This window comes from Vidua chalybeata, chromosome 6 (genome assembly GCF_026979565.1).
Source record: "Vidua chalybeata isolate OUT-0048 chromosome 6, bVidCha1 merged haplotype, whole genome shotgun sequence".
Classification (NCBI taxonomy): Eukaryota; Metazoa; Chordata; class Aves; order Passeriformes; family Viduidae; genus Vidua; species Vidua chalybeata.
The window spans coordinates 20,200,651-20,228,477 of record NC_071535.1 but is presented as its reverse complement, the minus strand read 5'-3'; the positions used below and the strand labels follow the sequence as shown (position 1 = coordinate 20,228,477).

At 39.2% G+C, this 27,827-nt stretch overlaps 1 protein-coding gene across 2 annotated transcripts; it reads right to left on the bottom strand.

The window, feature by feature from the left end:
- Positions 1-236: 236 nt before the first annotated feature.
- GTF2A1 (general transcription factor IIA subunit 1) lies at positions 237-26,668 on the bottom strand. 2 transcript variants are annotated; one of them, XM_053945272.1, is made up of 9 exons: positions 26,494-26,668; positions 19,310-19,411; positions 17,488-17,692; positions 15,085-15,149; positions 12,890-12,965; positions 10,974-11,107; positions 9,719-10,039; positions 7,791-7,880; positions 237-4,756 (listed from the first exon to the last, which is right to left on the bottom strand). In XM_053945272.1, exons 1-9 carry the CDS (start codon positions 26,521-26,523, stop codon positions 4,649-4,651), a joined length of 1,131 nt encoding a protein of 376 aa, XP_053801247.1. In that variant the 5' UTR covers positions 26,524-26,668; the 3' UTR covers positions 237-4,648. The 2 variants fall into 2 exon arrangements, with proteins under 2 accessions (XP_053801247.1, XP_053801248.1); XM_053945273.1 differs by lacking the exon at positions 26,494-26,668 and adding an exon at positions 25,260-25,278.
- Between the last annotated feature and the right edge of the window lie 1,159 nt (positions 26,669-27,827).

Here is a 27,827-nt window from a genome sequence, read left to right as displayed (position 1 = left end):
AGAAATCCTTAAACAAATATGCAAGTGTGGCCTCATGATCAAACCGTGAGTTTTGTTATAACATTGTGATGGTATTAAACGGAAAGTCTGCATGGCAAACTGAACAAGTAAGTGACAGTGAAATTACCTCCATGTGATGAAAATCAATTCAGAATCTTCAACATTATTATGGATTAGTAATAAGCCTCATATATGAAACAAATGCACATGCAAGATAGTAAATGAAGTGGCAAACATTTTTAAATAACATCTTTAATTAAAGTTTTTGCAAAGGCAAAATATTAAACTTAAAATAGGTCTTAGTACATCAAAATACTAAGTTCTCTAATCGTATTCCAAGCATGGCCTTTGAAACATAATATCCTGTATATCACAGAGGAGCAACCTTGATCTGCAATTGTACAGAATGAATTTTACAAACATAATAAATATATTTACCCCCTTACACATAACAGTATATGTACAACAGCAGTTGACAATAGTAGCTCAGAACAGCAAAAAAGGATAGTCCCCCACTCCATAATCTATTGGTACCCTATGCACTCTGGAACATGTCTCATTGGATGACTGTACATATAGCTAACCCAAGGTAGTTTTTCCTGTTTCAAAAAGCTCCTTTTGTTCCACAACATCTAATCCACCAAATAATAATTAAAAAACACACTGCATGAACTGCCTGAAAAAAGTAGACGACATGGAAACCAATGTACTGGTTTTTACACATTTCCCAACCAATCACAGCAATGGGAAAACGAGACTTTAAATGCCAGACACCAATACAGAACAATATGCAAGTTTCTTCATCTTGTATAGCCACTTAATCTCGAAGTCTGAGAAGATCTCTAATATCAGATGGGGGTGCATGGGTGGTGTGGGATGGCACACAGTAAATCCCACGGTGCTGTGTAAGGCAGCCCAGTATCAATCCAGTGTGCATTGCCCTAAAACCACTGTTCATTTCCTGGACATCTTATTGCATTCTATAAGGAAGCTTTTGCTTTGGGGGAAATTCTGGGGCGGGGGGCTTTATTGTTTTTAAAGGAGCTTTTACAAATTGAAGAGATTAAATCAATATGAACTTCAGTTAACAAGGTCTCTTAACTCCTTCACTGAAATTTTGCTCTGGTAGTGTTATGTGGTAACTTAATTACTACTAACTGTCAAGAGGTGAAATTATTTTCACAGACTCAATGAAGTTTACTTCAACACTCCTAATTGTGCAGCAAAAAGATAAGAAAATATTTATTTTAAAAAAATCAGTTACATGACACAACATGTTTTTTGCTCTCTTCTAGAAAATGTGCTTCAGAATCACATATCAATCCTGGAAATAAACTCGGACCACAACTATCACTTTAAATAGTGTTGAGGAAACTGAATGATGTTTAAATATAAGTTGTGAGCACAATGCAGGAACAAGGAGTATGAAATCTCAAAGAAATATTGTTGCTAACCAGCAACTGAGGGGGAATAAAAACATATTTTATTTAAATAGTCCAATAAAGTTCCTTATGTGACTAAATTCTCTATTATCTCCTTAAAAGAAAACATTTAATTTTGTTTTCCACTTAGATGGTTTTAAATGATTGCACACACTAAAACCTAACAGACTTAGCACAAAAAAGTTGCTTTTCTGATTGAAGCACTGCAGGAAATTTACTCTCTTAGTAATCATTGTCATACTGGCAAAACTGGTATTCTGCAAACTGAAAAGGCACAAGACTCAATTTTGCCCAGTTGCTCTACAAGTTTCCATCAGCCATCATGGTTATAATTCTGAAGTTATCTTCCCCATTTTCTTTCCATCATAAAAAAGGTGCTCCATTATCTGTGCAAATTTTAACATAAGACCTCTTGAAACCATTAATTGTTTCCATAATACTGAACTATTTAAATTGGGGGAAAAAAAAAATCACTATTTCTAAGGGGGAAAAATCACTTATGAACATGGGAATCCCTTGCCCTCTGAAAGGAATGGTTTCTTTTGAACCTAATGAAATGGTCTGTTCAGTTATATAGTTAAAACCATGATTAAAAATTCAAGTATAATAATAAAATTAAGCAAACTACATTCTTACAGCAAGCTGCTACAATAAAATGAAATTAAAACATGCTTTTTGACTTAAAAAAAGGAACACTTGATGTAGCAATAAGAGCACAGTTTGGTATGTGCATGGTTTGACTGGCTTTCCCAAAACTTCACAGATATTTGTATTTGAAGACAAAACCTATCTGAAAAGCATACCATACAATTAGCTTGCAAGATGCTGTGCAAGTTCAGAAAGCTTCTAACATCCTTCAGAACAGACTAAGCTTAATTACCTTTAAAGTTCAGCTACCCCTTAAAATAGAGAGGCTATGCAGCTTCTAGTATATGTATGTGGGTGAGAAATATCACTAAGTTGTATGAAAACAAAGTGTTGTATAAGTAAACTGGGTTCCAATAGTATAAAAGGAATAGCTATAGCTAAAGGGATGTTTTTTCCTTTTATTGGTTTGGTTGTGCAGCGTTATGGGAATTTTTCTGAAGTTCACTACTTAAGACTTATTGGTAACAGACATGAAAAAAGTGAGGGAAGGAATTAGTTGGTATATTATTGATTTCCTTGCAGTTGTATATAGAAGTGTCAAAGTGGTGAAAAAATAAAATATCTGCGTTGTTCAGAAGAAAGCAAACACCAATCAGTCTGAGATACCTTGAAAGCCCCCAGGTAAAAATGCAGTCTAAATGATGATTCCACTACTGAAGAATCAATTAGAAGAATCATCAATTAACTTTTCATAAAGCTTATGAATGTAGACGGCTTTCTAACAACCATATGGCTCTAGACATAGCCTACAGGCAGTTTTAGTCATTATCAATGAGAGCACAGGTGTACAAAATCACAGCAATAAAAGCTTCTTTACAATTTGTTGTGATTTTTCTACATACTGCTGAGACTACAAATGCACTTGGAGGCAAGTGAGTCAGAGAATGAAAATTAAAGCAGTTGTTACATACTGCTGAAATACACTTGTGACTTTGGTAAATAATGTTTAAGATGTCTCGTTCTCAAGCGAAAAATAAAGTCAGAAATCACGTATGCTTCTCATGGTCTTACCTAATTCAGTAAAAAGTATCTTTGTTGTGTCCTTTTTTCATCATTTTTTCAAGCACCCAACAAAATGCAAAATTTTTTTGAAATGGTGAGCCACATGAACATTCCTTCCTCAACAGTTTCTGAAGTATAATGCCCATTCCCTCTCCTCGTTCAGAAGTAACTGCATTTCCAAAAGCAAGGTTTGCAAGAATGACCCTATGCAGGAAGAAAAGTTCTTCAACTTCTGAGGTGAGAAAGGGAAGGAGGGGGGAATAACTTTGTTGCTTTTCACAAATTGAACACAAAAAAAAAAAAAAAATAAAAACCCAAACAAACTAACAATAAAAAAGGCAAGTGAAAAAGTGACTACACAAGGTTTAGTGCATCTGACTGCTTGATTTGCTGTTACCAAGACAGTCTAAAGATACTCTTAACAAAATTTGTGTTCTCAAAAGCTGTGCAGCTCTCTTCATGAAATTATATGCCATCTGGACACTTTAGAGATTTTAACTGCTGCAGGTAATTTCTGGCTATAGTTTTAGTAAAGCAGATCTTTGATTAAGAGTTGCAGCCAGGATGTTAGAATTTTTATGTGATTTTCTGTATTAAAATTTTAGTCATTCCTGTGGTCTGTTGAATTATTTGTGAGTGTCTGGACTACAAACACAGTAAGCAGGTAAAGGAATGCATCTACTATGGCATTACCTAGATATTGGATTCAAAAGGTCTTCAAAGCCTTTTAAAAAAGGGTTTTTGTTAAAAAAATCAAGGGAAAGTTGTTTGTTTTAATTCAGTGATGCTGAACCACCACAAAACAGCAAGAATATCATTAACAAGTTAAGCAATCTGACTTTTATGGGGGATGAGGTGCTTCAAATTTGAAAAATGCAGCCCTAGATAAAACCTATCACATGAAATTAAAATAAATTTGAAACATAAATCATTTTATAATTGCTAGGAACAACAACCTGTTTATGGGGAATGGCATTGAAAACAACAAATAGATATAATAATTAATGAGCATATCAGAATTAAAAATATTTTCCTTATACAAGTTATTTAAAATTTAACACCTTAATTCTTACCCTTCTGTACAAAGCTTGCACGCGGTTTAAGTGAGATTCTGACCATCCTCACTACCAAAAGGAAGTGTTCAAAGCAAAGATTTGTACACACAATAAGCATTTTCAGATTAATAATCTATCAAAGGGAATAGTTCCTTCAATCAGTGGAAGAAGTATTTTAAAATCTTAAATCAAGGGCAGGGGGGACAAAGCCTTACATGCTAAATACCAGCTGTAGGTACCTGTATGTAGAATTGATAATTAAGGTATTCCTAACACACAAAACCAGCTCCCAGACAATGCTATAGCTGCTACAGTCCATGGCTTGCTCATCTGAAGTAGTGTCTTTGTTGCCACATTTTACCTTTGTTCCAATACTTTTGTTTATTTCTGATGTGCAGATACACATTTTGATTGGAGTATATATCCAAGTCTCAACGTTTCCTGCTTTAGTTTTGTTTTTTTCCTTTTACAGGGAGTTCTTTTGTTTTGTCTTTTAAAACTTCACCATTCTGCGTCCCCAATGGCTTTGGAAAATACATAATCTCTTCCATTAAGATTCATGATGCCATCTTTGAGATGAAATTTCCATTTGTTTTTACTTCTGTGAATCTAAAAACAGGGCAAAAAACATTAACCTATTACTCTGCATCAGAAATAGGTAATAATGCATAAACAAATTATAAGGGCAAGAAAAATAAAAATAACTATTAGACATACATTACTAAATTATTAAAAATTACTGATTGCCACATCCAATCTTTCCTTAAACTCCTCCAGGGGCAACAACTCCACCACCTCCCTGGGCAACCCATTCCAATGTTTAAACAGCCCTTTATGTGAAGACATTCCTCCTGATGTCCAGCCAGTATGTTTAATTTAAAACTAAAGAAAATTGAACAAAATTCAGCTTAAAGGTACAGGAGTAAACTTTGGCAAAATTAAAAAAAAACCAAACCAACAAAACCCCCACCACCACATACTGTAAGCACAGAGCAGACTAATACCTGCCATCTATTAAAAACTGCATCTGAAAGACCAAAAGATCACCAGATACTCAAAGAAAGCAAAGACTTTTCAGAAAGCTGGAATGCTGTTCAAGAGGAAAGTTTATGATAAACTTTTGCAGATGGAACAAAGATGTAATTATAGACCAAAGATGGTCTAGAAGTAGTTAAAATTCTAAGAAAGTCATAAAACCAGGAAACCCTGCTGCAATTTTTCAATTTTTATCAAGCATAGGAAGTCTCACCATCTACCATTAGTGCTGCAGAAATAGTAACATGGCACCAAACAGCTATGACCATATCACTCAACCCATTATTTCTAGTACTGCTTGACCTGTTCACACTTTAAGCTGGAAAAGAGACAGTCAGTGGCAAAAGTTAGTCAGCAAGTAAATGAACTAGGAAAGGCCTGGCTTATATACACTACTTGCCCTACTGAATAGCATTCCACAAAAATCCCTCACCAGAAGCATTTGAGCTGCCATGAGGTTAGAAGGAAGGCCCTCAGATGAATAACTGAATAAAGATGAGAAAAAATAGGTAAGAACACAGTTTCTACAGCAAAATTAGTTCATTCCAGTGAAACTGTGCTGGTTGGAGTCCACACAGTTGAAGATCTTACTAAGGATCTGAAACATGACAAAACGTACTGATGCTACAAAAAAACTAGTTACTGAAGAGCTGCAGAACGATGTTACTGCCCTAACTCATTGTGTAAGAAAACAATGGTGGCATTCAAGGCATACAAAGATAGTAACAATGGGAAAAAAATCAATTTCTATTTACACAGACAATAAAAGTAGTGGGTTTGAACTAACAATTCCAAGTCAGGAACGAGATTCCAATGTTCCAGCACTTTCTCATGAGAATATCAGCTCTGTGTCCAGTGGGGCCAAAAATATACTCCAACTAATGCAGAACATTGCTAGAACAGCAAATAAATTCAAGTGCTACCTGTGCTCCTCCCTAAACCTTATCTACCCTTACAAGATACAGAAAAATCAAACAGATCTGCAGAATGAAAGTAAGAGCCATTTGAATCAGGTACAAATAACAACGTGCAGCTCTGATTTCAAAGACATGACTGAGGAGGGTTACGATCGTCTGCAGTATCATGAACAGCACCAAGAAAGCAAAAAAGAAAAGGCTCTTTAGAACTAGGAAGTATCATATGAAACTAATGGGTTTAAAAAGAAGATGATCCTCCACACATCACACAATACATCTACAAAACTTCTTGTCATAAGGCAAAATTTTCAAGGATTCAAAAATAATCAAATTGATTTCTAATAAGTAGAGGAAAAAATCCTCTGCTGACCATTTGAGAAGGCAGCACTTTCTCTTCCTCAAGAGACAGTTCACAAAAGTATGGTAAAAAGCCCTACATGACCATTGCTACCTGTCTGTTCTTGTCTCATAGCTCCAGAAGCATCCCCACCAGCTGATGCAGGACACTGGGCAGGAGGGAACTGCTCAGATCTAAGCTGATCCCATGTATTTTAGAGGCAAACTGAATAATGATTTCTTGAAAAGAGATGGAGTCCTTTCAGAGTATGTGGCACTGGAAGTCAATGATGGACGCTGTACCAAGTTCCCATTCCTAACTTCTAAGAGGGTGAGGATTTCAGAGTAGTTCCTGTTGCTCAGTTTCAGCAGCTCCCAATGAGCTTTTCTACCTGCTGTTCTGAGGTCCCTCACTATTCCTTACAAATTGCCTCAAAACAGTTTTGATTACAGTCTAGAGGAGACAGATGGCTAGGATGTAGGTCTTAAATTCTATGTTGAATCTGATGGCAAGTTTAAACAGAGTCTGGGCATAACTGAAGACTTGCTGACCCAGCCATTCTTTGCAACATAGGAGCTTATTCAACAAGCTTACAGCTTTCCCTCCCCCCGCTTTAAGAAGGATCCCTATTCATTGTAGCCCAATTTACCAAGTACAGGAGAAGGGAAAAAAAAAAAAGAAATCCACATCAAATAATCTCTGTACTATCTCAGCCAAAAGATTCTGATATCGTCTAGACACATTTTAAAAGTTTCCAGGACAGATGAATCCTTGCCTATTCCAGGGAAAATATGATCCACTGCAATGACTAAATTCTTGCAAGACAGTTCAGCAGAATTTAAAGCAAAACAAGCACAAGCATTCCACACTGCCATTTGATATAGCACAACGCATAGCACAGAAAGAGCATTCTCCTCTGATAACTATCTTATCATCCAGAAAAGATACTTTTAGTGATGAAGGAACAGTTTTTCACAAATCTAAATCCTGAGAACTACTTTTCCTGTTTATAGCCACAATAAATGTACAAACTTAACAATAGTTCACCTCTCCTGGTCCCAGAAGACTGCCCTTTTATTAAAGGCAGTCTTTAATAAAAAAACAAAAAGACACTATGAAGAAAAATAAAATGCGGCCAGATTTTTCTAAGCTTTATCTACTACCAAGTTTAGTACAAACATGGTACACAAACCTGTTTTAAAAACAATAGGTAATTCTTACATTTCCATTCACATTATAGTCTGTCTATATCTACCTGTACTTAACAATTACAAAGATACTACTTAAAAATTATAATTTGATAGTATGAACAGAGAAGGTAAAACTCTTGGGATTGTTTTCTGTAGAGATTTACCTTATCATACTGGCACACAACAACATTTTCTGTATCAAAAAGTTCTTGTCCTTCCTCATCACTCACATCATCTTCACTGTTCAGAGGCTCCTGAAAGAAACACATGCAAAAAGCTGTGATGGTTGGCAAGATCAGAACTGTTACTTGGATTATTAACATAAGGCTACAGTGTTGTCTTTGAACTACAGGACCCAAAATGCAGTTAAGGTGGGCAACATTAGGCTTTCCAACAGAGTGCTGATGCTTCCTACCCTCCCATCCTGAGAAGATGCTCTTATAAATTTTAGTCTGGAACTTCAATGTCCAGGCCAGATTCTAAGCACTGCAGCCTTCTGTCACCACAACTATTCCACTCTTGCTCCTTCACTGTAAATGTTCATGCAAAAGTAAGCATGTTTTCGTTTTTATAAAGCATCTAAGCAGTGGAAAGGTGACATCAAATGTGAATAAGCCATGAAGTTGTATTTTTAAGGGCACATAAGGAGTGATTTGACCGTAAAAATAAAACTCCATGTCTTATTCACATTTGATGTACCAAAACTGAAAACAAACCTCAATATAAACACTCTTATGTGAATAATAAACACTTCAACAGCTAAAACAATCACGAATGAACACAGGACAACTAATATACTTCCAACTATATAAGCGAAATGGAGGAGATGCTAGTGAAAGAAGAAGGTGTACTAGAGGTCCTAATTCCATTCAAAGCAATGCTATGTTTAACTGAGTTCAAAATTTTTAAGGAAGTGATTCACTCAACGTATCTACTGAGGAGCAAAGGAAGCAAAAAAAGGATTTCTGACATGTTGATAATGAAATCTTGGCATACAAAAAATTCCCTCCAGAATGTTAGCATTAAGGTCAAGGAACACTTAATATTTAAGAATGATGACTTATACTTAATAAGGCAACTATTAAAACATTCAAACTGACATCAGTGCTTTTCCATATAATGGTGAAGTGATGTGAACCCAACGTGTAATTTGTAACAGGAAAATAGTGTTAAGACACTACCGTAAAAGTACTACAGAAAATCTGATTATTTACAAGTTTTACCTGCATATCTTGCATGGGTGATTACACACTGTGTATTACTGTTCATACTGGCATTTTAAATGGAAACTAAAATAATTGGAAAGGCTGTAGAGAAGTTTGGAAGCAATCTGGGAGTTCAAAATGCATCTTAGGGACAGATTTAGGGAGTACCAAGCTTCCTGTCTGAGACTAAGTACTTTTAACTTAGTAGTATTTCCCCACCCTCTACCCATTTTATACAATTTCTTATTCTTTTTGGAGCAACACACCAAAACTCAGGAAGAACCACTGGCTGAAGTCCAAAACCAAGCCAACTCAAAGACAAAATTAAGCACATACTATTAAGAATAGTATGTCTGTTCCTGTTTCCTTATTTCATTAAATCAAGGTAAGATGTGTTTCTAGAAGATGCTTTATAATCAAATTTGAGTTCTCAAGCTTGCTCCTGTGTAACAAAAAGCAATGGAACAGCCAATGAGATTCAGGTAGACCACATCTCTTGGTCCCATCACTGAACCAAATGCTGCTCTCCTTTTTGTCTGTCTTAGCACCCTGCTTTTGCACACACTTGGTCCCAAGCAGAGTTGACTATTTCTGATTGCTCATGAAGGTTATACGACTTCATGACTAACCTCTCCACAACATCAAAAATATTCCTATTGAAATGTTTAAATGGTGTTGGTCGCAGCTAATTTTTTGCTGTGTCCCCCATACTCTCCCCAGCTGCACTGCACCATTTCCACAACTTCAATATGGAAACTAACAATCTGAAGTATAAGGGTAGAAGTTATATTCTCAAAATCACTGAAGTAATTGTATTATTTGATATAGACAGTTTTCTTTAAAATACCAACAAAAAAATTGAAACACAACCATAACATTAAGTTTACCTCTTCAACTTGGCCATCTTCACCCCCATCTTTTTCTTTCTCTTCCTCCTCATCATCATCGTACTCTTCTTCCTCATCATCCTCTTCTTCCGACGATGTGTCCCCTGTTCCATCAACTTGGAGAACAAGTGGTGCTTGTGGTTGTGCCTGTTGTTGCTGTGGCTGCTGCTGACCAGCTGCAGGAATCTGTGCTTGAGCTGGTGTAGGGGCAGCCACTGTTGTAGGTATAACTTGAGTTTTGTTTCCTGTAAACAGGATCTGCTGAGGCTGAATAATCACTCCTGTCTGCTGGGAAAGCCCTCCAGGGAGAGGCGTCAAAACCTGATGGAATATCATTGTAAGTACTGCAGCTATTAATGTGACAGACTACCACATCACAGACTCAAAGGAAACAATTAAAGCATATCAATCTGACTTGAACTAATTACAGAAGAGTTACAAATATTCCACCTGTATCAGGAACATAAATTTTAATCACATACCTTCTTGCACTACTTGTTAATTTTCTGCATTTTGTACTGCTAAATTTAAGAAAAAATTTTAAAAGTCTATCCATTCTAAAACACGAGCACTACAACCACACCCGAGTTCCAAACACACCATTGGAATGTTTTAATTCAAGTAAAAGATTATTTTTAAAATCTTCTTCATAAAAAAAATTAATCTCTTCAGAAATTGTTAAGTCATTCTTAAACTGTAGAACTGTGACACAATGACAATGTGATTTTGCTGAATTCAATGCTAACATGGTCTGGACACACAGCTGACCTTGTAGATGAACAACAATCTTTCTAAAACATTGTAGTCACTGCTAAAATAACCAACGAGTGTCAGTATTAGGTATTTTGTTCTGCATGTTATGTGACTCAGAATAATTTCAAATTAATTTAGAAGTACATAGACTAGGATTATGCACATAATATAACTCATCAGGAGATGCACAAAAGAAATTTTAAACTGCAGCCAGTCAATATCTGGCAAGAATAAAAGTGACATTGAAAACAACATTTTAAGATTGTTCATCAAATAAAAACAAACCACAAAAAAAAACCCAAAAACCCAAACAAACAAAGAAAACCAACAACAAAAAAAACCCACCAAACAACAAACCCCCCCACACTTGACACAACTTACTCTTTTTTTTAATTATACTGTTTCTGAGTTTGTGTTCTAGTTCACAAAAATACAAGCCCCTTTAGTAATTACTATTATGGTTTTTTATTCCAAGTGTACCCATTCAAAAAATCTCCTTTACCTGCTGAATAACAGGTGCTTGTACTCCACCAGGCTGCATTTGGGGTATAACCTGCTGCTGTAGAACCACTGGCTGCTGTGGTTGAATAATATACTGAGCTCCATTTGCAGTTCTAACTACTTGGAGGATCTGGCCTGTAGTAAAGTAAGTATCAAATTAATCAAATGTACAAGTTCACTTTTAAAATTATCTTAGTTTAGAAGCTTGTTTCCTGGAAGAATACCAATGGCAATTGAAAGAGAGAAATATTAAAATTCTTCACTTTCATCAGTGAAAAGACAGTACGCAGTTACAGCTGTGCCAGAAACAAAGAATACAGTTGTTTATTATCTAAACAGAATCATGAGGTATGCAATCCAAAAAGAAATTTACTTTTGCAGGCCACAGACTAATCCTTTAACACAGCACAGTATTTTAGATAATAGCTCCCATTTATGAGTATACCTCCTGTTTTAAAAGATAGATTTTACAGCTGGAAAGACAAATTATTGTAAACCAAAACAGAAGTGCAGATATCCACAATATAAAAATTCTATCCACTGCTAACACCATGATATTTCCAGGGTCCTGTGAAATTATGACCTTTCCTCAGAATTTTTCCCTTCTGATTGCCACATTGCAAGAAACTCCTCTGTCCATAACTTTCTTTACAGTATTATTTGCAGGTGTTTTTGGAAAAAAAAAAAATCTATCCTTACACTTATTGTCCACATCTCCTTTCTGTTCCCACAATGCCTGAACTTGATTTCCTTTTGTTATCCTTTAGCTTTAGCATTTTATACCCTTCATCACTTAACAAAATACATCCAAGACATAAACACACACAAATAGCCTGAAATTCTGAAAAGTAAGAGCTAACATACTCTCCAACATTAGTTTTTCACATTTCTTATCAGAAAGGTGGAATAAGAGGAGAGAAGTTAAATTAGATAATCCTGAACTTTATACATTTCCCTCAGATGGATTTCCTGTTCTCTCTTCACAGTAAAATGCAAAGCCTTATTTACATAAACAGATAAACGTATCTGAATGAAGGGACTTCCCCAGCCCTACTCTAAGAAATTACTACAAATGTTCAAAACTGAAGTATTACTACAAAAGTATGAATGCTGCAGATTATTCTGTGCCATAACAAACATAGATGTGCTTCCTTAAAACTGGGAATATTTTTAGAAGAGCTGCACATTTAAATTTTACTTCAATTATATACCATTAAACATTATCGTGTTTAAAACAGGAGGGTTAAGCCCCAGGTGATCCTGAGCATAGCTCCAGCAACAGCAGCAACTAGATCTAGAAAATGAGATTTCCTAGGCATTTCTTTACTTCCTGTGCAGTATAGATCTATAATCAGATTTATAAAATCAACATAATATGAAAGTACATGAAATATCAGATATGCTGCTCATCAAAGTAACATTTAATTATACTCTAAATGCTTGGTGTAACAGTATTTAGAAACTATAAATATGAAATAAACTAGCATTGCTAGCAAAGTTAGAAATTCCACTTTGCATGCTTAGCAGGTACAAAAAACCTTAGGACATTACTCTTCTGAAGTCAGAGAAGTAGTGATCCTGCTTTCATAGTACCTCAGCACCTGAGCTTGGATCATGCATCACAAAGCTCAGAAATACACAAAGGGGAAAGACAGCAACACCAATCCCTGTGCAACTTAGAACTTCTCTAAGTGGGAAAAACTTAGATTCTAACCTACACCACCATTAGGGCAGAGCCACAAGCTTCCTAAGAAAGTTGGTCTGCAAAAAGTGCAGGAATCAAGTAAAGAGACTGCACTACCTTGTTATGGATTCCCAGATCCTGCTTTTTAGCAGGAAATAACAAGTAAGGCCCAGAATGCTTCCCTCTTAAACCCCCTTGAAACTATAGCTTGTCCTCAATATTAAGAGAGTTACCTGAATTTGTAAGTATCTGCTGAACTGGAGTAACACCAGCGGGGAGAGCCAACGTAGCTGCAGTGGCTGCAGCACTCTGAAATACAGGAAAAGTGTTTTAACCACAAATGTAATATTGACAGTATTTCATCTCACAACACACTGCCTGAACATACCTAACTTTTTATTGCTGTCTACAGTGTTTGCACACAAGTTCCTGCAGCTATTAAAACACAGACATTTCAACTGTACATACAAAAATTGTTTTATTTTCCTTCTCTAATAGTAAGAAGACTGAAGCAAAATCACTAAATATCACACCCTAACGCAGCTCCATGTGGTTTCTTGGTTTATGTGAAAACTCAGCAGATAAACCTCTGCCTTCTCTGCTGATCTATTAAAACAGCACAACACTGCATTGCTCATATGGCAACTTTAGTTACACTTTTTCAAAGCAGCTAAGGCTATGGGCCTACAAATCTGAAGGAACATAAGGTACTGACTGAAGCAACGATTACGTTCACCTGTCTTGTTTTCACAAGGCATAGTAATCAGGTTTGCACTCTTCTTCATTCTGTAAGTGATTTGCATGTCAGGTCCCACATCACACCTCTCCTCTGAGTGAACCTACACCTACTGTGTACTGACTGTTCACAGAATGACTGATTTCTTCTCTCAAGACAGCTGGCTCAAAGATAAAGTGGAACTATCAATGAGTAATGATTTGAACCCACAGGGAAACAGAATTCCAACACAGTTATGGGAGCTCCAAACACAAAAACCTGTATTAAGTCCTTAACTTGCAGAGGATGATGGACTTCTCTAGAGGCCTCTCCAATTCAAGGATCCAACTTCAGCTGCCAAGGCAAAGCCTCCCTTCCCCTACTATAAAGGAACCATGGCCAATTATTCTTTGTTACTGAAAGGATTTAAACTTCATTACTCAGTAGTGTGCATACTTCCTGTTTAGAAGAAACAGGATCTCCCCACACTGTCTAGTCAATATAATAGCTACATTTCCTAAGATTGCGGATCATCACTCAAAACTAAAATATGCTTGTATGCAACCTCACATCCCAGACAAATACAGGTGAATGAACTCTCATTAATCTCTGCCTTCCAAAATACTCAGTCTGTCAGATCCACTCTTTCATATCAACTCATGTTTCTAATAAACAATTATTTCCAAATTGATTGTAACACTTTACTGAACAGTAGTTCTCTGTGGTATACAAAGCATCAACATTTTGACAGTAGTAGAATTTAAAAAGCTCGGCATACTCTTTTTTTTCTATACCCTGAGATAACTGAGACAGGACAAAAACATATTTAACTGTTGGATTTGTAAAGTTACAAATCCCATTGAAATGGTTGTCAAAGGTAAGAAAAAGGTGAATGTTTATGTGCTCTTGGCTTGTGGTTAAATCATGCTATTTAAGTAACAAAGTTATTTTCTGTAACAAGATCAGCAGGTAATGGAGAAGTAAGAGAAGGCTGTTCCAGCTTCAAAACTTGTTGCACCATGAAACTTTGCTTCATGGGCTTTTACCACAGAAGTGGTAAGAATGTAATGAATTTTGGTCATACTACACATATTAAACTTATATTAGGGGTTGTCCTCAAAGCTTTGCAAACAACTTATTTTTCTTTATATTAAGCCAGGGCCTTTAAAGCAAGATAAGATAAGCAATATTAACCTCTAGAGATACAGACTGCAAGAAAACTGTACATGACCAGACTCAGTTCTGTATGTTGTTATCTAATTAGTGAATCAAATTAATGTGACCAGCAAAGATCTACGTGAAATGCTGAATCATCTCTCATTTAACATAAACTTAAGTTTCAGCATATTTAATACTTTTTCCTGCATCTAGCAAATACATTATGCTTTCATCAGTTAATGGTGGTATACTGGTATATGAGCATATCATCATGGAGATCCATACCAGCAGTATTCCAATTCCTGATTTTGGAAAACTTTTGGTTAAATATATTTAAACAGAGGATCAAAGTAAGCCCCAGATTTGTCAGAAGAACTGAAGTTATAGATGACTGTTCCTAGACTGTAAGTGCAAAACTCAGAAAGGTGGCAGATAGGTTTACCAGTGTGTCCTAAATTACTTTTAAGCACCTGATGACTAACAGAAATTTGTATTTACTATTTAGTCAAAACAATTTACATAATGACAGTGTAAGCCTGTATAAACTTCTCTTACCATGCCTGATGCATTCATATGTGGTATCAGCTTGGAATCTGGCACAATAACCTGCTGCTGAGGTGCTAAAAACGAAAAAAACAGCATTTAATGAAAAATATACAATCTGCCCAAATAACATCCAAGCTGGAGTAACTTGGAAAGATTATTACCCAAACATCAGCTGAGTTTCATCACAAAAACAAATAGCAGTCGCTGGTCTTAGTAAGTTTTACTATCAAGACAATATTCAACAGCAGCTCTGAGGGGGGATATGACTACTTTGCCTTTACAGATCTTATTTCAAGGGCTTCAGTTACCTACTCTGTATCTAGGTAAAGCAAGATTGAAAATGTATTTCTGAAATTAAAGGTATTAGTGAGATGTTGATTAAATTTATGATGCCCAGTATCAGAGTTCTTCAAAAACAAAAATAGTTAACTCTTAAAATAGACTTAAGCAAGAATTATTCCAAGATGAAGAGTAACAGGATGCTGCAGTTAGCCTGAGCTATGCACAGTCAGCATAGCTTTAAGTTCATCTTAACTGTCTTTGTAATGCACCAGAAGCAGATGAAACGTGATAAACCACCTCTCCCACACAACAATGCAGTTTTGGTGTGCTTAAAGGAAGGAGATAGCTAAACTATACAACAACCTGTTGATCATCTGGAAGTGCACATGGCCAAGTCTATGGAACAAGCAGGTTGCCACTGCTATTTCAGTGACAGTAAACTTCAAAGTGACAGAGAAATTTGAATTAATTTATCACTGACAAACTATTCTCCATCTAATCCTTCAAACAAATGACACTTGAGAATACTAGGAATAAGAGTTTCTGGAAAAGATTCTAGGGTAGGAAGCCTCAAAACCTGTACAGAGATCTGAGAGCATCTCCATCTTTCAGGGAAATGAAGGAGGCCAAAAGATTAAGGAAATCTCATGAACCTGGGCCAGGACCACAGAAAGGACAGCAGGAATCACCAGGTCGATCATCCTGATCTGTCCCTGGGAAGAACTACTATACCATCTCCACAATGGAACAGGGAAGTCACGTAATTCATAAAACTGCATCTCTGTGATGGAAGTGCTTTGAAATCCTAATTACCTTTAGTCTCTGTGCTGTCATTTAGTTGTAAGCCGCAACACTGGGCAACAATGAATCAGCTTGAAGTGTGTTACCACGGGCAGGATCATGCCTCCCCCATGAGCACAGGGAACGAGCTCCATGTTCCATGCAGGGAACGCGAGCCAGCGGTGTCGCGGCCGCTCCGCCAAGCGGCCGCCAGAGGGCGCGGTGAGCGGCCGCCCCCACGGAGGCCCCCAGCCTTTGCAGCCATCGTGTTTATTGAGAGGCTTTCATCTTAAAATTATTTAAATCCCAACGCACAAAACTGATTTATATCTAGCCAAAATAAAAAGTACTATAAGAAGAAAACAAGCAACCAACAGCCATCTTTCCCTCCCTATCAAAAAAGTGCCCCAAACCAACGGCAAAAATGCCAACCAAAATGACATCATGGAAAAACTGATCAGAACATTAGTTCTATACTGAGTTCAACTCTATACTGAGTTGAATACACAGTGGTTGGGTTTTGGATGGTTTTGGGGGGAGACAGTGAAGGACATCAACTCATATCTATCTTTCATGCCTATGACAACACAGGTTTTCTGATCTATGAAATCAGATAAGATGACTGAAGTCTGTGACTACCACAGATAAATATTTTGTCACAAATTTAATACACTGAAAACTCCATCAAGCTTTTCATAGGTGGCAGATATGTTTACTTAGCATATATGCAGTAAAATCCAGTAGTATTTATCTCAGTTTTCAAATGAAATTATAATTGCTGAAAAAAATTTTCATTAAATAATTAATGAACACACAAGACAGTTATTACAAGAAACAATACCGTTACGCCTAGCTAAAATATACCTCGTACATCTACATCTACACAATGTGCAATCTTTTAAAGTAAAAAAAAAAATCTACATATACTCAGACTATTATACAAGTTTTTTTCGTGTCCTAGCATTGAGTTATGCTAACCAATAATGGTTTTTTGAAATAATTTGCTCCCAATGACATTACCACCTCATGACTGAAGTGTCAGCTGCTTATGTATATTGGCTTGAACTTAGAGCTGCTAATGGAATTTTGAAAGTTGTGCATTCTGAAAACATGTTATGCTACAGAAGACCAGGAGAAGAATCCAGCTTTTTCAAAATCTTCTAAAGAATATGACTTAAAACAAATACCAAACCACTTTTCACTCAGCTTTCTTGACCCATTGAATAGAGGCTGACTAGAAAGGCAGAAAGTTAACCACCGGACAAGCATCCAGCCCTAGATTTAGAATATGCTAAGAAGCTGGACTAACTTCAGAGTGCTTTGCCAGAGTGTTTAGAGATTAAGTCTGACCTTGCTGAGATGCTGGAATAAGGACCTGTTGTGGCTGAGACTGCTGCTGCACAGTCTGCTGTGGCTGAGGTGTGTGATGATGGTGGTGATGATGCTGCTGTTGCTGCTGCTGCTGTTGCTGTTGTTGCACCTGCAATAAAAGCTGTTGCTCTTCTGAATGGAAGCCATCTACAGCCTTAGACTGCATCAGCTTGTTCTCCCACAGCTAGTTTGGGGAAAAAAAAAAAAAAAATCTGTGTATAACTTTTACTCTACAGGATTTGCAACAATATAATGACAGTACTTCAAAACTGAGTTCCACACCTTATTTTGTGCAAAAAGCCCAAAATGCCTTCAGGCAGATACAGACAAAAGATAACTCCACAGAGTTAAGAAAAGGAATTAAATACTCCTTGTCAACCCAAGATTAAACTTTAACATCCTTTTTTTCTTCCAAGTGTGGAAGATTCACAACAACCCTAATAGAAGCATGAATTGAGATAAACTGGTAACTTTAAGTAAGACTTCAAGTTTTCCATTTCCTTATATTCCTTCTTTCTTACCTCTTTAATCATAAAAGTAATTTTTTATTACAGTTTTTCTCAAGCCATTTCTTCTTGGAACTCCCCAATAAAAGTTGCTTAAAGACTACTGCCTCCTACAACAGAAGCTACCAGTAGACCTAAGATAATGCCTCTCTAAAATCATTTGTACAGTTTCTGTCACAATATCAAATTCAGCTTCTCCAGCCCCATGGTTCTGTATGTCAGCTGACATGTCTCCAAAGGACAGACACAGATGCAAAAAAGCAGCTCTTGTAAAAAGAGCAACATAAGTATTCTGTAATACACAGAGTCTAAAAGGCTACAGGCACCCAGGACTCATGATTTCAAAATCTGCTTAGGGCTCCCCTCCTCTTCAATACTTCATTTTCCTTCTTGTCTTTTTCCTCATTAATTTTTTCTGACATCATTTGCAGAATACATCTGTGACACAAATACCATAGCACTTTTTTTATAGCTCTCACTGTGTTTCCACCAAAACAGGTCATGGTCTCATGGGAAAAGACTTCGCCTGTTTCTGTCTAGTCAAATTCAAAATTTGTTTCCCACTCCATCCATTTTATAATACTTCCAAAATATTGTGAATGTGGGACACCATGCTCACTGAAGAAGATGAGATAAAAAAATCATCTACTTTCCCAGTTTCATTTCTTTTTGCTGTTTTGTCTTGCCTTTTTTTCCCCCTGCTATTTCCCTTCCCCACTGAAAGGCTTTTTTACTCCTGAAGAATTTGAAGAAAACTATAGGACACCCATTAGAGCTCAGGTTAACATCCTGCCTTGATTTTGGACCTCTGATTCAAACCCACTCCATGTAAAACAATTCTGAATCAGGCAAGAGTAATGCATACAGTGTGACTTATTATGTACCAACCCCCCAAAAGACAACACTTTTGAAACCACAAACCATTCTGACAATGCAACTCTTCTTCAGAAAGACAAAAACATCAAGCAGTGCAGGCATTTTATTTTTCCTGCAGAGAAACACTAAGAACTACGTGTCTCTAAAATAAACGTATTTTTCCCTTTTTTAAAGATGCAGTGTTTTGGGGATCAAAGTAACACTGCATTCAGATGACTGCTGTCAGATTAGGGAAAATAGCAGGGTGAGCAGATCTACCTATACAACAGTGCAATTTAAATGATATGGGGTTACTGATATGCAGATTACAGTGTTTAATTAACTAAAAATTAGTACTTCTACTGTGAACAACAGTAGCCAGATTTGGAAACTAATTGCTGTATTGGTCTATTAAAAAGAACTTTTTAAGTTCAACTTACTGTTTTGAGTTCCATGAGAACTTGTTCATCCACTCCTTCATCCAGAAAAACTTCTCTGACATCATTAATGACATCTTCAATTACAGACCTGTACAATTTAGGCTTTAAAAAAAACCCAGTAACTAGTCAGCACTGTTTTGAAAAAAAATCTGTCACTTTAGTATAAAATAAGATTTCCCCCCACAAAAAATTGCATTTCAGAATACACCACATGTTTCCAAGTGACTGAAATATCCAGGAAGGTATAAATCAGGAAGAACAGTTCAAACAAGGTGAAATGGGAAGGGACTGCTCACGACTTTCTGTGACATAACTACAGCACAAGAGTTATCAAGCAATGAAGAGTATAATTTAAAACAGAGACAAGGAGATTGTTTTCCATTCAGATAATTTGTTTTCTGCTTGAAAATGTAGATCCTAAACACACAAAAATGCTGAGATGTGTGCAAAATGCATGAAAGAACATTCAAAGTTTGAAAGTATATTAAAGACAGGAAAAGAAACTTGTTAGTACTTGCACCAAGTATGGCTCAGAATGATCTTGAGCTGAAAAACACTGAAGACTCAAAAAACTGGAAGGATTCATGTGAATGTCCTGTTCTTCCTTACATACATGTTTTCAGAAACTCCTTAAGACAGGATACCAGGCTAGACAGACTTCTGTTTTCAATCACTACTTATGCTTTTACATTTTGAATTTTTCATGGGGAAATACTAAAAATGTGTTATTATTACACTGCTTTCACATGTAAACTATCAAAAAAGTAAACTGTCAGTTCACTTTAGGTTGCCAAAAGAGGTTCTGGAGTCTCCATTCCTGCAGACACTCAAAAGCTATCTGGACATCATTCTGGGCTCTAGTTGGCCCTGCTTGTGCAAGAGGGTTGCAAGAAGACCTCAAGAGGTCCCTTCCAACCTCAACCATTATGTGAATTTTAAAATGAAGGTACACTTCAAAATAGAGAATGTACACACTTAACACTATCAATTAAAGCACAACATTTAATCCATAGACTACACAAGAACTGTACTATGCACATGATATACCTTTCAAATAGTATACCTCAGACCTGTTTTTGTATGTATGAACCTCAATGGGATTTTGGCAATGCTTAAATATCTCTGCTATCTAATTGCAAGGCAGCACTAAAAGCTGTAAATTATGGTTGATAATCTTGCAGCCTGTGAACCACATATATTTCACTGCCCAAGGCTGCTACCTGGGCTGCAAGTACACCAATTTTAAACTATCAGAAAGCAGCCACAACCTTCTCTGAACAGTCATTCTCCTCAGCCCCACTGCCTAACTCCCTTAAGCAATAAATCCTGACTGATGCCACACACATCAGATATGTTGTATATATGGAAAACAATCATCCTGTACAGGTGCAGTGGGTTTGGCACTCCAGGAAATCTGCACCAAACACAAGCACATAGTCCAGAGGTGTGAGAACTACACAAATTTACTTAATGCATTGAAGTATTTATTTTATGCACAGACATTTTCTTAATGCATTCCAGAAGCATTGAATTTGTTGCAGACATGCTAAAAATTGTATTTCACATGTTATGGAATTGTTATACCTAAATTATGGAATAACGTAGGTAAAATAGTAGCCCATGATTTACTAATCCAGGGAAAATCTGAGTGGTCAATAAGCACAAAAAAGAAGCTGAGTATCTTTACTTTTAGATATAGGGGGGAAAAATGGAAAATAAAACTTAAGAAAATCCATTTATTACATTTATTACAAGGGAATAAAAGAACATATCTGAAACCTGATGGCTGCTTAGTGCATTATGCCCTTACTGTTTAAAAAAGCTCTGCAGTGGGGTATGCTCAAGTTTTTGTTTTTTTTTTTTTTTTTTTTTACAACCCCTGCCCCAGCCCCTTCACCCAAAAAAGAAGTACAAAAATAAACTAAATAAACAAAAAAAAAAATCCCAACAAGACCAAACAGACCACTCTATGTTATTTATCACATTTTAGCTTTAAAACATGCTGCTGCAAATCAAGTAGCTGAAATGTTATCATTCATCCTTTTATTACTGGTCTTTCAAAAAAATACCAAAATACCAAACCCACTAAAAATTTCTGGCTTCAAATAAGTTTGTCATCCTTGACATCTACATTTACAGCACCTATGTCCACAACTTAATTTCTCAAAAAAACCCCAAAACATACCATAGTGCATGCTCTCTTATCCAGGTTTGAAATACTGCATTAACTGAGCATATAAACACTGAAACAGACTTTCAAAGCCAGACTTCTCTTGAGTGCTAGTATTTTAAATCTGTGTAGTAAATCAGAAATACCGAACACCATTAACAGGACTATTGTTCCACTTAATTCATAACATGCAAAAGGACATTCTATTTAATAACATTAAGTCCCATAATTTCTATAATTAAACAAATTGCATGAAGCTTATACAATTCAACTAGCACGGAAATACTACTTAACCTATTCCATATATTGTTCCTTATTACATTAAAAGCATCTGTTCCTTAATGCCAAAACCACATTCTGCAAATAAATATGCTTAACCTCAAGCATGTAAGTTACTTTATTTAAGTCAAGAGAACTACCTGTATGCCTAAAATTACAATCAAAATTCCTGCAGGATGGAGGGTGCATTTTTCTCTTTAATCCTCCTATCCCTAAATTATCTATTAAGTCTACTTCTATAATAAATTTTACACAAACAGGCCCCAGTAATTTCCACCAGCAGTTACTTCCTCCTATCTCCACAGTCAGGTAATTTTGTAAGGTTTATTCACAAAGCCTTACGAGCCTATAAAGCCCTAGAACATTCAGCTACAACAAACTGACTCCACAGCCCAACAGCCTGGTTGGGAATTTCCTTTTTTCTCTACATAGGTAAGAGAAAAACCAAATTCAAGCAGTTACTGGTTTCTAGTGTCCAGCATTAGCTTAGCAAGTCTTCAGAAAGGCAGATTAAGAGCAGATGTTCACTCTGCCATTGCTGACACAGGATCCATGTGCATTACTTCCAACAGCTCAAGCAAGCAGGTAAGTGCCCCGAAGAGGACAGCCCTGCAGGGCTGGAGTGAGCTGGGTGCTGTGTGGGTTAACCAGCCCATTAGCAATCTGTACATAGGTGTGTCCCCCTGCATGAGCCTCACAGTGCATTGGATCTCAAAATAGGTCAGAATTTTCAGACTGGTTCTAATCACAGAGTAATATACATGACACACTCATGGCTCTGTGATTCAGAGGAAGAAAAGAGAGAACAAAACATTTGCATGCTTATAATGAAACGATGTCTGTCTGATTTTACCTATACACATTTACATAATACTCAGAAATAGCCTGTCCAGTTGAAATCTCTTTTGTACACTCTTACTAAACATCCAGCCTAGATGGAACATCTCATCTCCCACATTAAGGGCAGCAATGCCTTCAAGAGACATTCACAGTGGAATTCTGAAGAGTATCACAGAATGTTCTTTTCCTACCTCAAAAGAGGCATATCCAGTAAAATTACAAAACAGTCATAAGTTCCAGACTTTAAAAGAAAGCACACTGCACTATTTTCAACATACACTAAGTGTTAGCTTTAAGCACTATTTATATGATGCTGAAGTTGTTTATATAAGCCATCTAAGAGTCTGAGGTTGAACAACAAAACTATTTGCATACAATGCTTACTCAAAAAATGAACACGGTAATGCAATTACTGAATCATCTAAAGATTGCATAGTAGGTGTGCTTTCCACTAAGTTTCTGCATTCAGTCAGAGAAAACAATGTGAACAAATGAAAACTTTAAAGATTGCTATTAAAATAATTGTGCTTTCATCTGGTTTATATTAAAGTGCCTCCCTCATAAAGAGTACATTGCTGTAAATGTCAAGCGCTTTTAAGAGCAAAATACTCAAATCACTCTTCAATAAACACTATTCCAAGCACTTACTACAGATTAAAGACAACAATTAAAATTCCTAATTTATTAGATACAACCACAAACACATAGAAGAGATCTGGAATCTACTATTTCCCCTTCCAGGAACATAAGGGAATGATTATATTTTACTTTCTCTGTGCATCTTGAAAAGAAAACTCTTGAGTATGGTGACACTGCCACACACACACTCCAAATCCAGGAGCAACCAGCAAGCTATTTTAAGAAATGCCACATGCCTTTGGGGGCTTACACTTCCTACATTCCTTCCACTTCAAGGGTACAAAACCTGCAATCCTCTGTAATTATCACAACACTTGGGATTTCAGCAATTTGGGTTTCCAATAACCAAGACGTTATAGAGAGACAGACCACAGCATGCTCTGTACATTTGACAACAGCTTGTTCCTGGTTGCCTCTGCAGCTCTCTCTGAAACACTGCTAATCTTTCTCCCTGCTGTGCAATTACCACTGTAAGCTGGCCACAGGTAGCCAGCAGAGAACACTGTAAAGGTAACTACTTCTAGTCACAATTACATCGAAGATGCGCATAAAAAAAAGTAACATATATAATCTACATTGCAAGCATTAAGATTTGAGCTTTTTTTATGTTGTTGTGGACTTTTACAAATATATTACCTTTATCACCCATAAAATCTTATACTATATATAACTGTTAACATCTAATATTTGTCCTTTATTACAGAGAACAGAGTTCAGATTTGCAATTCAGCAATTCAGATTTGATCAGATGCTGAGGTGATGCCACTGACACATTAGGCTTCTAGTCCAGCTTCCTAAAGTCACATGGTTGCAGCATTTCAAAATGTTCCTACTCATCTTTGGCAACCCTTGGGTAAGTAATATATGTCTTGCTACTAAATGAGACCCAACTTAACAAAATTGTACGATTTTACTACTCAACTGAAAATTAACCTAAAGCATACCTATCTGAAGTAGGCTCATTTTAAACTTGGCTTTTACTATTCCAAACACTGACACCTTTCAAAAGAACTTCCAGTACAGAAATATATTGAAAGAAAGCAAGTCTTAGTAAATTGCCGAGTCAAAAATATTTACAAGTCCTCTGGAGATTATTCAACATATGTATTTTTTTGCTATTCAATACTACCTCGGTCAAGAAAGAGAGGAAAAACCTCTAGTTTACTACACAGAAATAAAACCTTTTCTTACAATAAAGACACAAATCAATAAGTTCATAAACAGCAGGACTGTTCATAAATAGAAGTTCATAAACTGAAGAAGATTCAGATCACACACATTCAATATGCATCCTGCTGAGTAACTGCCCTCTGTGTAACAGCTGACTAATTTCCTAAAATTTTCTGATACAAAAGCTGACAAAATATCAAATCCAAAATGTTTCCTTGCAATTGCATAAACCTAACTCACAAGCAGGTCTCTAACGTTTCAGATTAGGAAAAGAAAATGAAGACACTTTGCATTTTCTTTTGTATATTTCGTAGTATACCAAATACTGTAATGAAACTAAGTAGCGAAAATTCCAAAACCACTGCTCTGCCTGGAATGCAATAAAATATTTGTACACTTTAGGCACCAGAAACACACATAGATCATTGAGCAGCATCTGCAGCCCATGACCCACCCATAAAACTTGAATATTAACTTCACTTTTGGGGAGACAGCTGTAGTCAGACCTTGGCAAAGCGCCATAAAATAAATTCCACAACTCTCCTTGATACACTGGGTAAGAACCGTTTAAACACTCCTTTCCCCACGAAGCAGAACAGCTACTTTGAAGACTTTACAGGAGCACAGGAACGTGTGCGAGCTGTACGCCAAGGACAAAAAACCCCAAACCCTAAATAAACAAAAAATCCCACAGCAAAACCCAAAACCAACCAAGCAAAATAAATTTAAAAAAAAAAAAAAAAGGTAAAGGGTAGAACAGATTCAAACGTAGGAGCAGATGAAAACTGTCTTTGTGCAATACGTAGAAGCAAAAGAAAGCCCATTTACACGGGCTAGCAGACACCCTCGCACCCGCAAAGCACCACCGCTCCGCAGCCCGGTGGCGACGGGGACGGCGGCGCGGAGGGAAGAGAAACCGATGGCGAAGGCCGGTCGGGATCCGAGGGACAAGCCGCCCGTCTCCCAGCCTCCGCCGCGGACGCATGCACCTCCCAGCCCGCGCTCCGCGGCTCGCTCCCTATTTAAAGGCTGATGTGGTGTTTAAATGGAGAGGCGGTGACGTGGGGCTGGAAAGCACCTTCCCATCCTAGCAGAGTCTATATTAGAGAGCGGCAATAGCGCTATATAAACAGGGCAGCCACAGGGAGGAGGAACACAAGGAGCAGGGAGGCAGAAAGGCAGGGGGAAGCCATGATGGATCTGAGAGCCACAAACAAGGGGGCCGAGCCCGCCGCCGGGACGCCGGGTTTGTCTCCTCCAGCGCTTCGGGGCGGGGGTCGCGGCCGGGGGCGCGCCGGGGAGCGGAGCGGCGGCCGGGGGGGGCTCGGTGGCAGCGCAGGTCTGTGTGACTGCTTGTTGCAAACCTCTGTGAGTACAAGTGCAGCAGCGAGCCACCCGCCAAGGTGCAGAAAGCACGAGAAGGGAACGGGGGAGAGGTCTGGGGTTTTTTTTTTTTTTTTTTTCTTTTTTTTTTTTTTTTCTTCATTCTCTTTTTAAAATAAATACTGCCTCGCTCGCCAGAGTTGAGGGCTTTCACTCGGCTTAGCCGATCCGGCCGGAGTGGGATAAGTGCTTTTCAACCATCGTCTCCTTCTTACAAAGCAACATAAAATGGCTCCAGCGGAGGCCAGGCGGGCTTCCCCGACACCGCAAAACCGAAACCTGGTTCGGGCACCCCTTCCCCTCGTCTCGGGGCGGGCGTTAGCGCCCGCGCTCCTCCAGCTCTCGCCCCTTCCCCGGGCGCCTCCCGCCGGCGGCGGCGGCGCCCCCCGCCCGACGGCCCTTCCTTCCCTTCCCCGCCGGACCCCCGGCCTCCCCGCGGGGCCGCCCCCGGGCCGCCGCCCCGCGCCCCCACCGCTCCACTCCCGCCGCCTCTGTCCCCGCCGCCGGGCGCCACAAGTTGGCCGCCGCCGCGGGGGCGAGGCTGCCCCGCGCCCCCCGCCGCCCCTGCCCGCCGGGGGGCCGGGACCGCCCGAGGCGGGCGGCGGGAGGGAAGGGAGTGCGGGGGAGGGGGCGGCGGGCCCCGCCGGCCACCTCCGCCCGCGCTGCCCCCGGGGCCCCCCTCGCCCCCCGACCCGGTCCTTACCACGGGGTTTGTGTTAGTCGAGCTCGCCATGTCCCGAGCCCCCCGGGACGCCCCCAACCGCGGGGGGGGGAGTCGCCCCTAAAACAATAAACCTGCCCGGCTGCGTCCCCCCAGCGCCCGCGCGTTCCGCCCCGGCTCACGGGCGGCCCCGCGGCCTGTGCCGGGCTCGCTCGCGGCCCCGGGGCTGCAGCCGCCGCGCTGCCGCCTCGCCCCTTTATATAGCGCGAGTCGAGCGCTGCGCGAGCGGCCGGCGAGCGGGGGACGCGGGCGGGGGGGCGCGAGGCACCGCGAGAGCTGCCGCGAGACCGCGCCGGGACCGGAGGCGTCACGCGGGGCGCCCCGCCCCCACCGCCATGGCATCTACCGAGGCGGAAGTGGCGGCGCGGCCGGGCCCTACCGAGGCGGAAGTGGCGGCGCCTCTCGGGAGCGCCGTCCCCGCCCGGCCTGGGGTGCTGCGGGGCGCGCGCGGCAGGTGGCGGCGGGGGCTGGGCGTCCCGTGATCGCGCGTGGGACGGAAAAACGGAATCGTTTAGTTTGGAGAAGACCTGTGAGACCGTGGAGTCCAGCCAATGACCGAACGCCACCGTGTCAGCTAGACCAGGGCACTAAGTGTCACGTCCTTAAACACCTCCACGGATGATGATTCCGCCACCTCTCTGGGCAGCCCATTCCAATGTCTAATCACCTTTTATGTGAAGAAATTCACCCTGATGGCCACCCTCAACCTCCCCTTGTCTTTCTGCCCTGTCACTGGTTGCCTGGCAGAAGAGGTGAATCTCCACTTGGCTACAACCTTCTTTCAGGTGGTTGTAGAGAGCAAAAACATCCCCCCGAGCTTCCTTTTCTCCAGGCTCAACAACCCCAGCTCCCTCCGCTGCTCCTCATCAGACTTGTGTTCCAGACCCTTCACCAGCTTCATTCCCTTTCTCTGGACATGGTCCAACCCCTCAGCGTCGTCCCTGAAGTGAGAGGCTCAGAACTGAACACAGAATTCAAGGTGCAGCCTCACCAGTGCCAAGTAGAGGGAGAAAATAAATGCCCCGGTCCTGCTGGCCACACTATTGCTGATACGGGCCAAGATGCCATCAACCTTCTTGGCCACCAGGGCACACCTGACTCATGTTCAGCTGCTGTTGACCAGGGCCGGGCTATGGTGGCCAGGCCAGGGCAGAGTGCTGGGAGAAGGGCTGGCAGCCCCAGAGGAGGCGGCTCAGGCCCTGCTGTCCAAGCTGCAGCTCACAACGGGTGCCAGGCTCTGCAGGAATCAACATGCCTCACCTCAGTCTCCAGGAGGTTGCTCCAAGGCAATTAAAAACTGCAAGTAATCACTACAA

Excerpts from the sequence above, each read along its gene's own strand:
- GTF2A1 (XM_053945272.1), bottom strand. The coding sequence starts at position 26,523 with ATGGCGAGCTCGACTAACACAAACCCCGTG. Across the intron at positions 11,108-12,889 it reads GCAGATACTTACAAATTCAG|GCCAGATCCTCCAAGTAGTT; the intron begins GTAACTCTCTTA and ends ACTTTACTACAG. Across the intron at positions 7,881-9,718 it reads AAGATGGCCAAGTTGAAGAG|GAGCCTCTGAACAGTGAAGA; the intron begins GTAAACTTAATG and ends TGTTTCTTTCAG.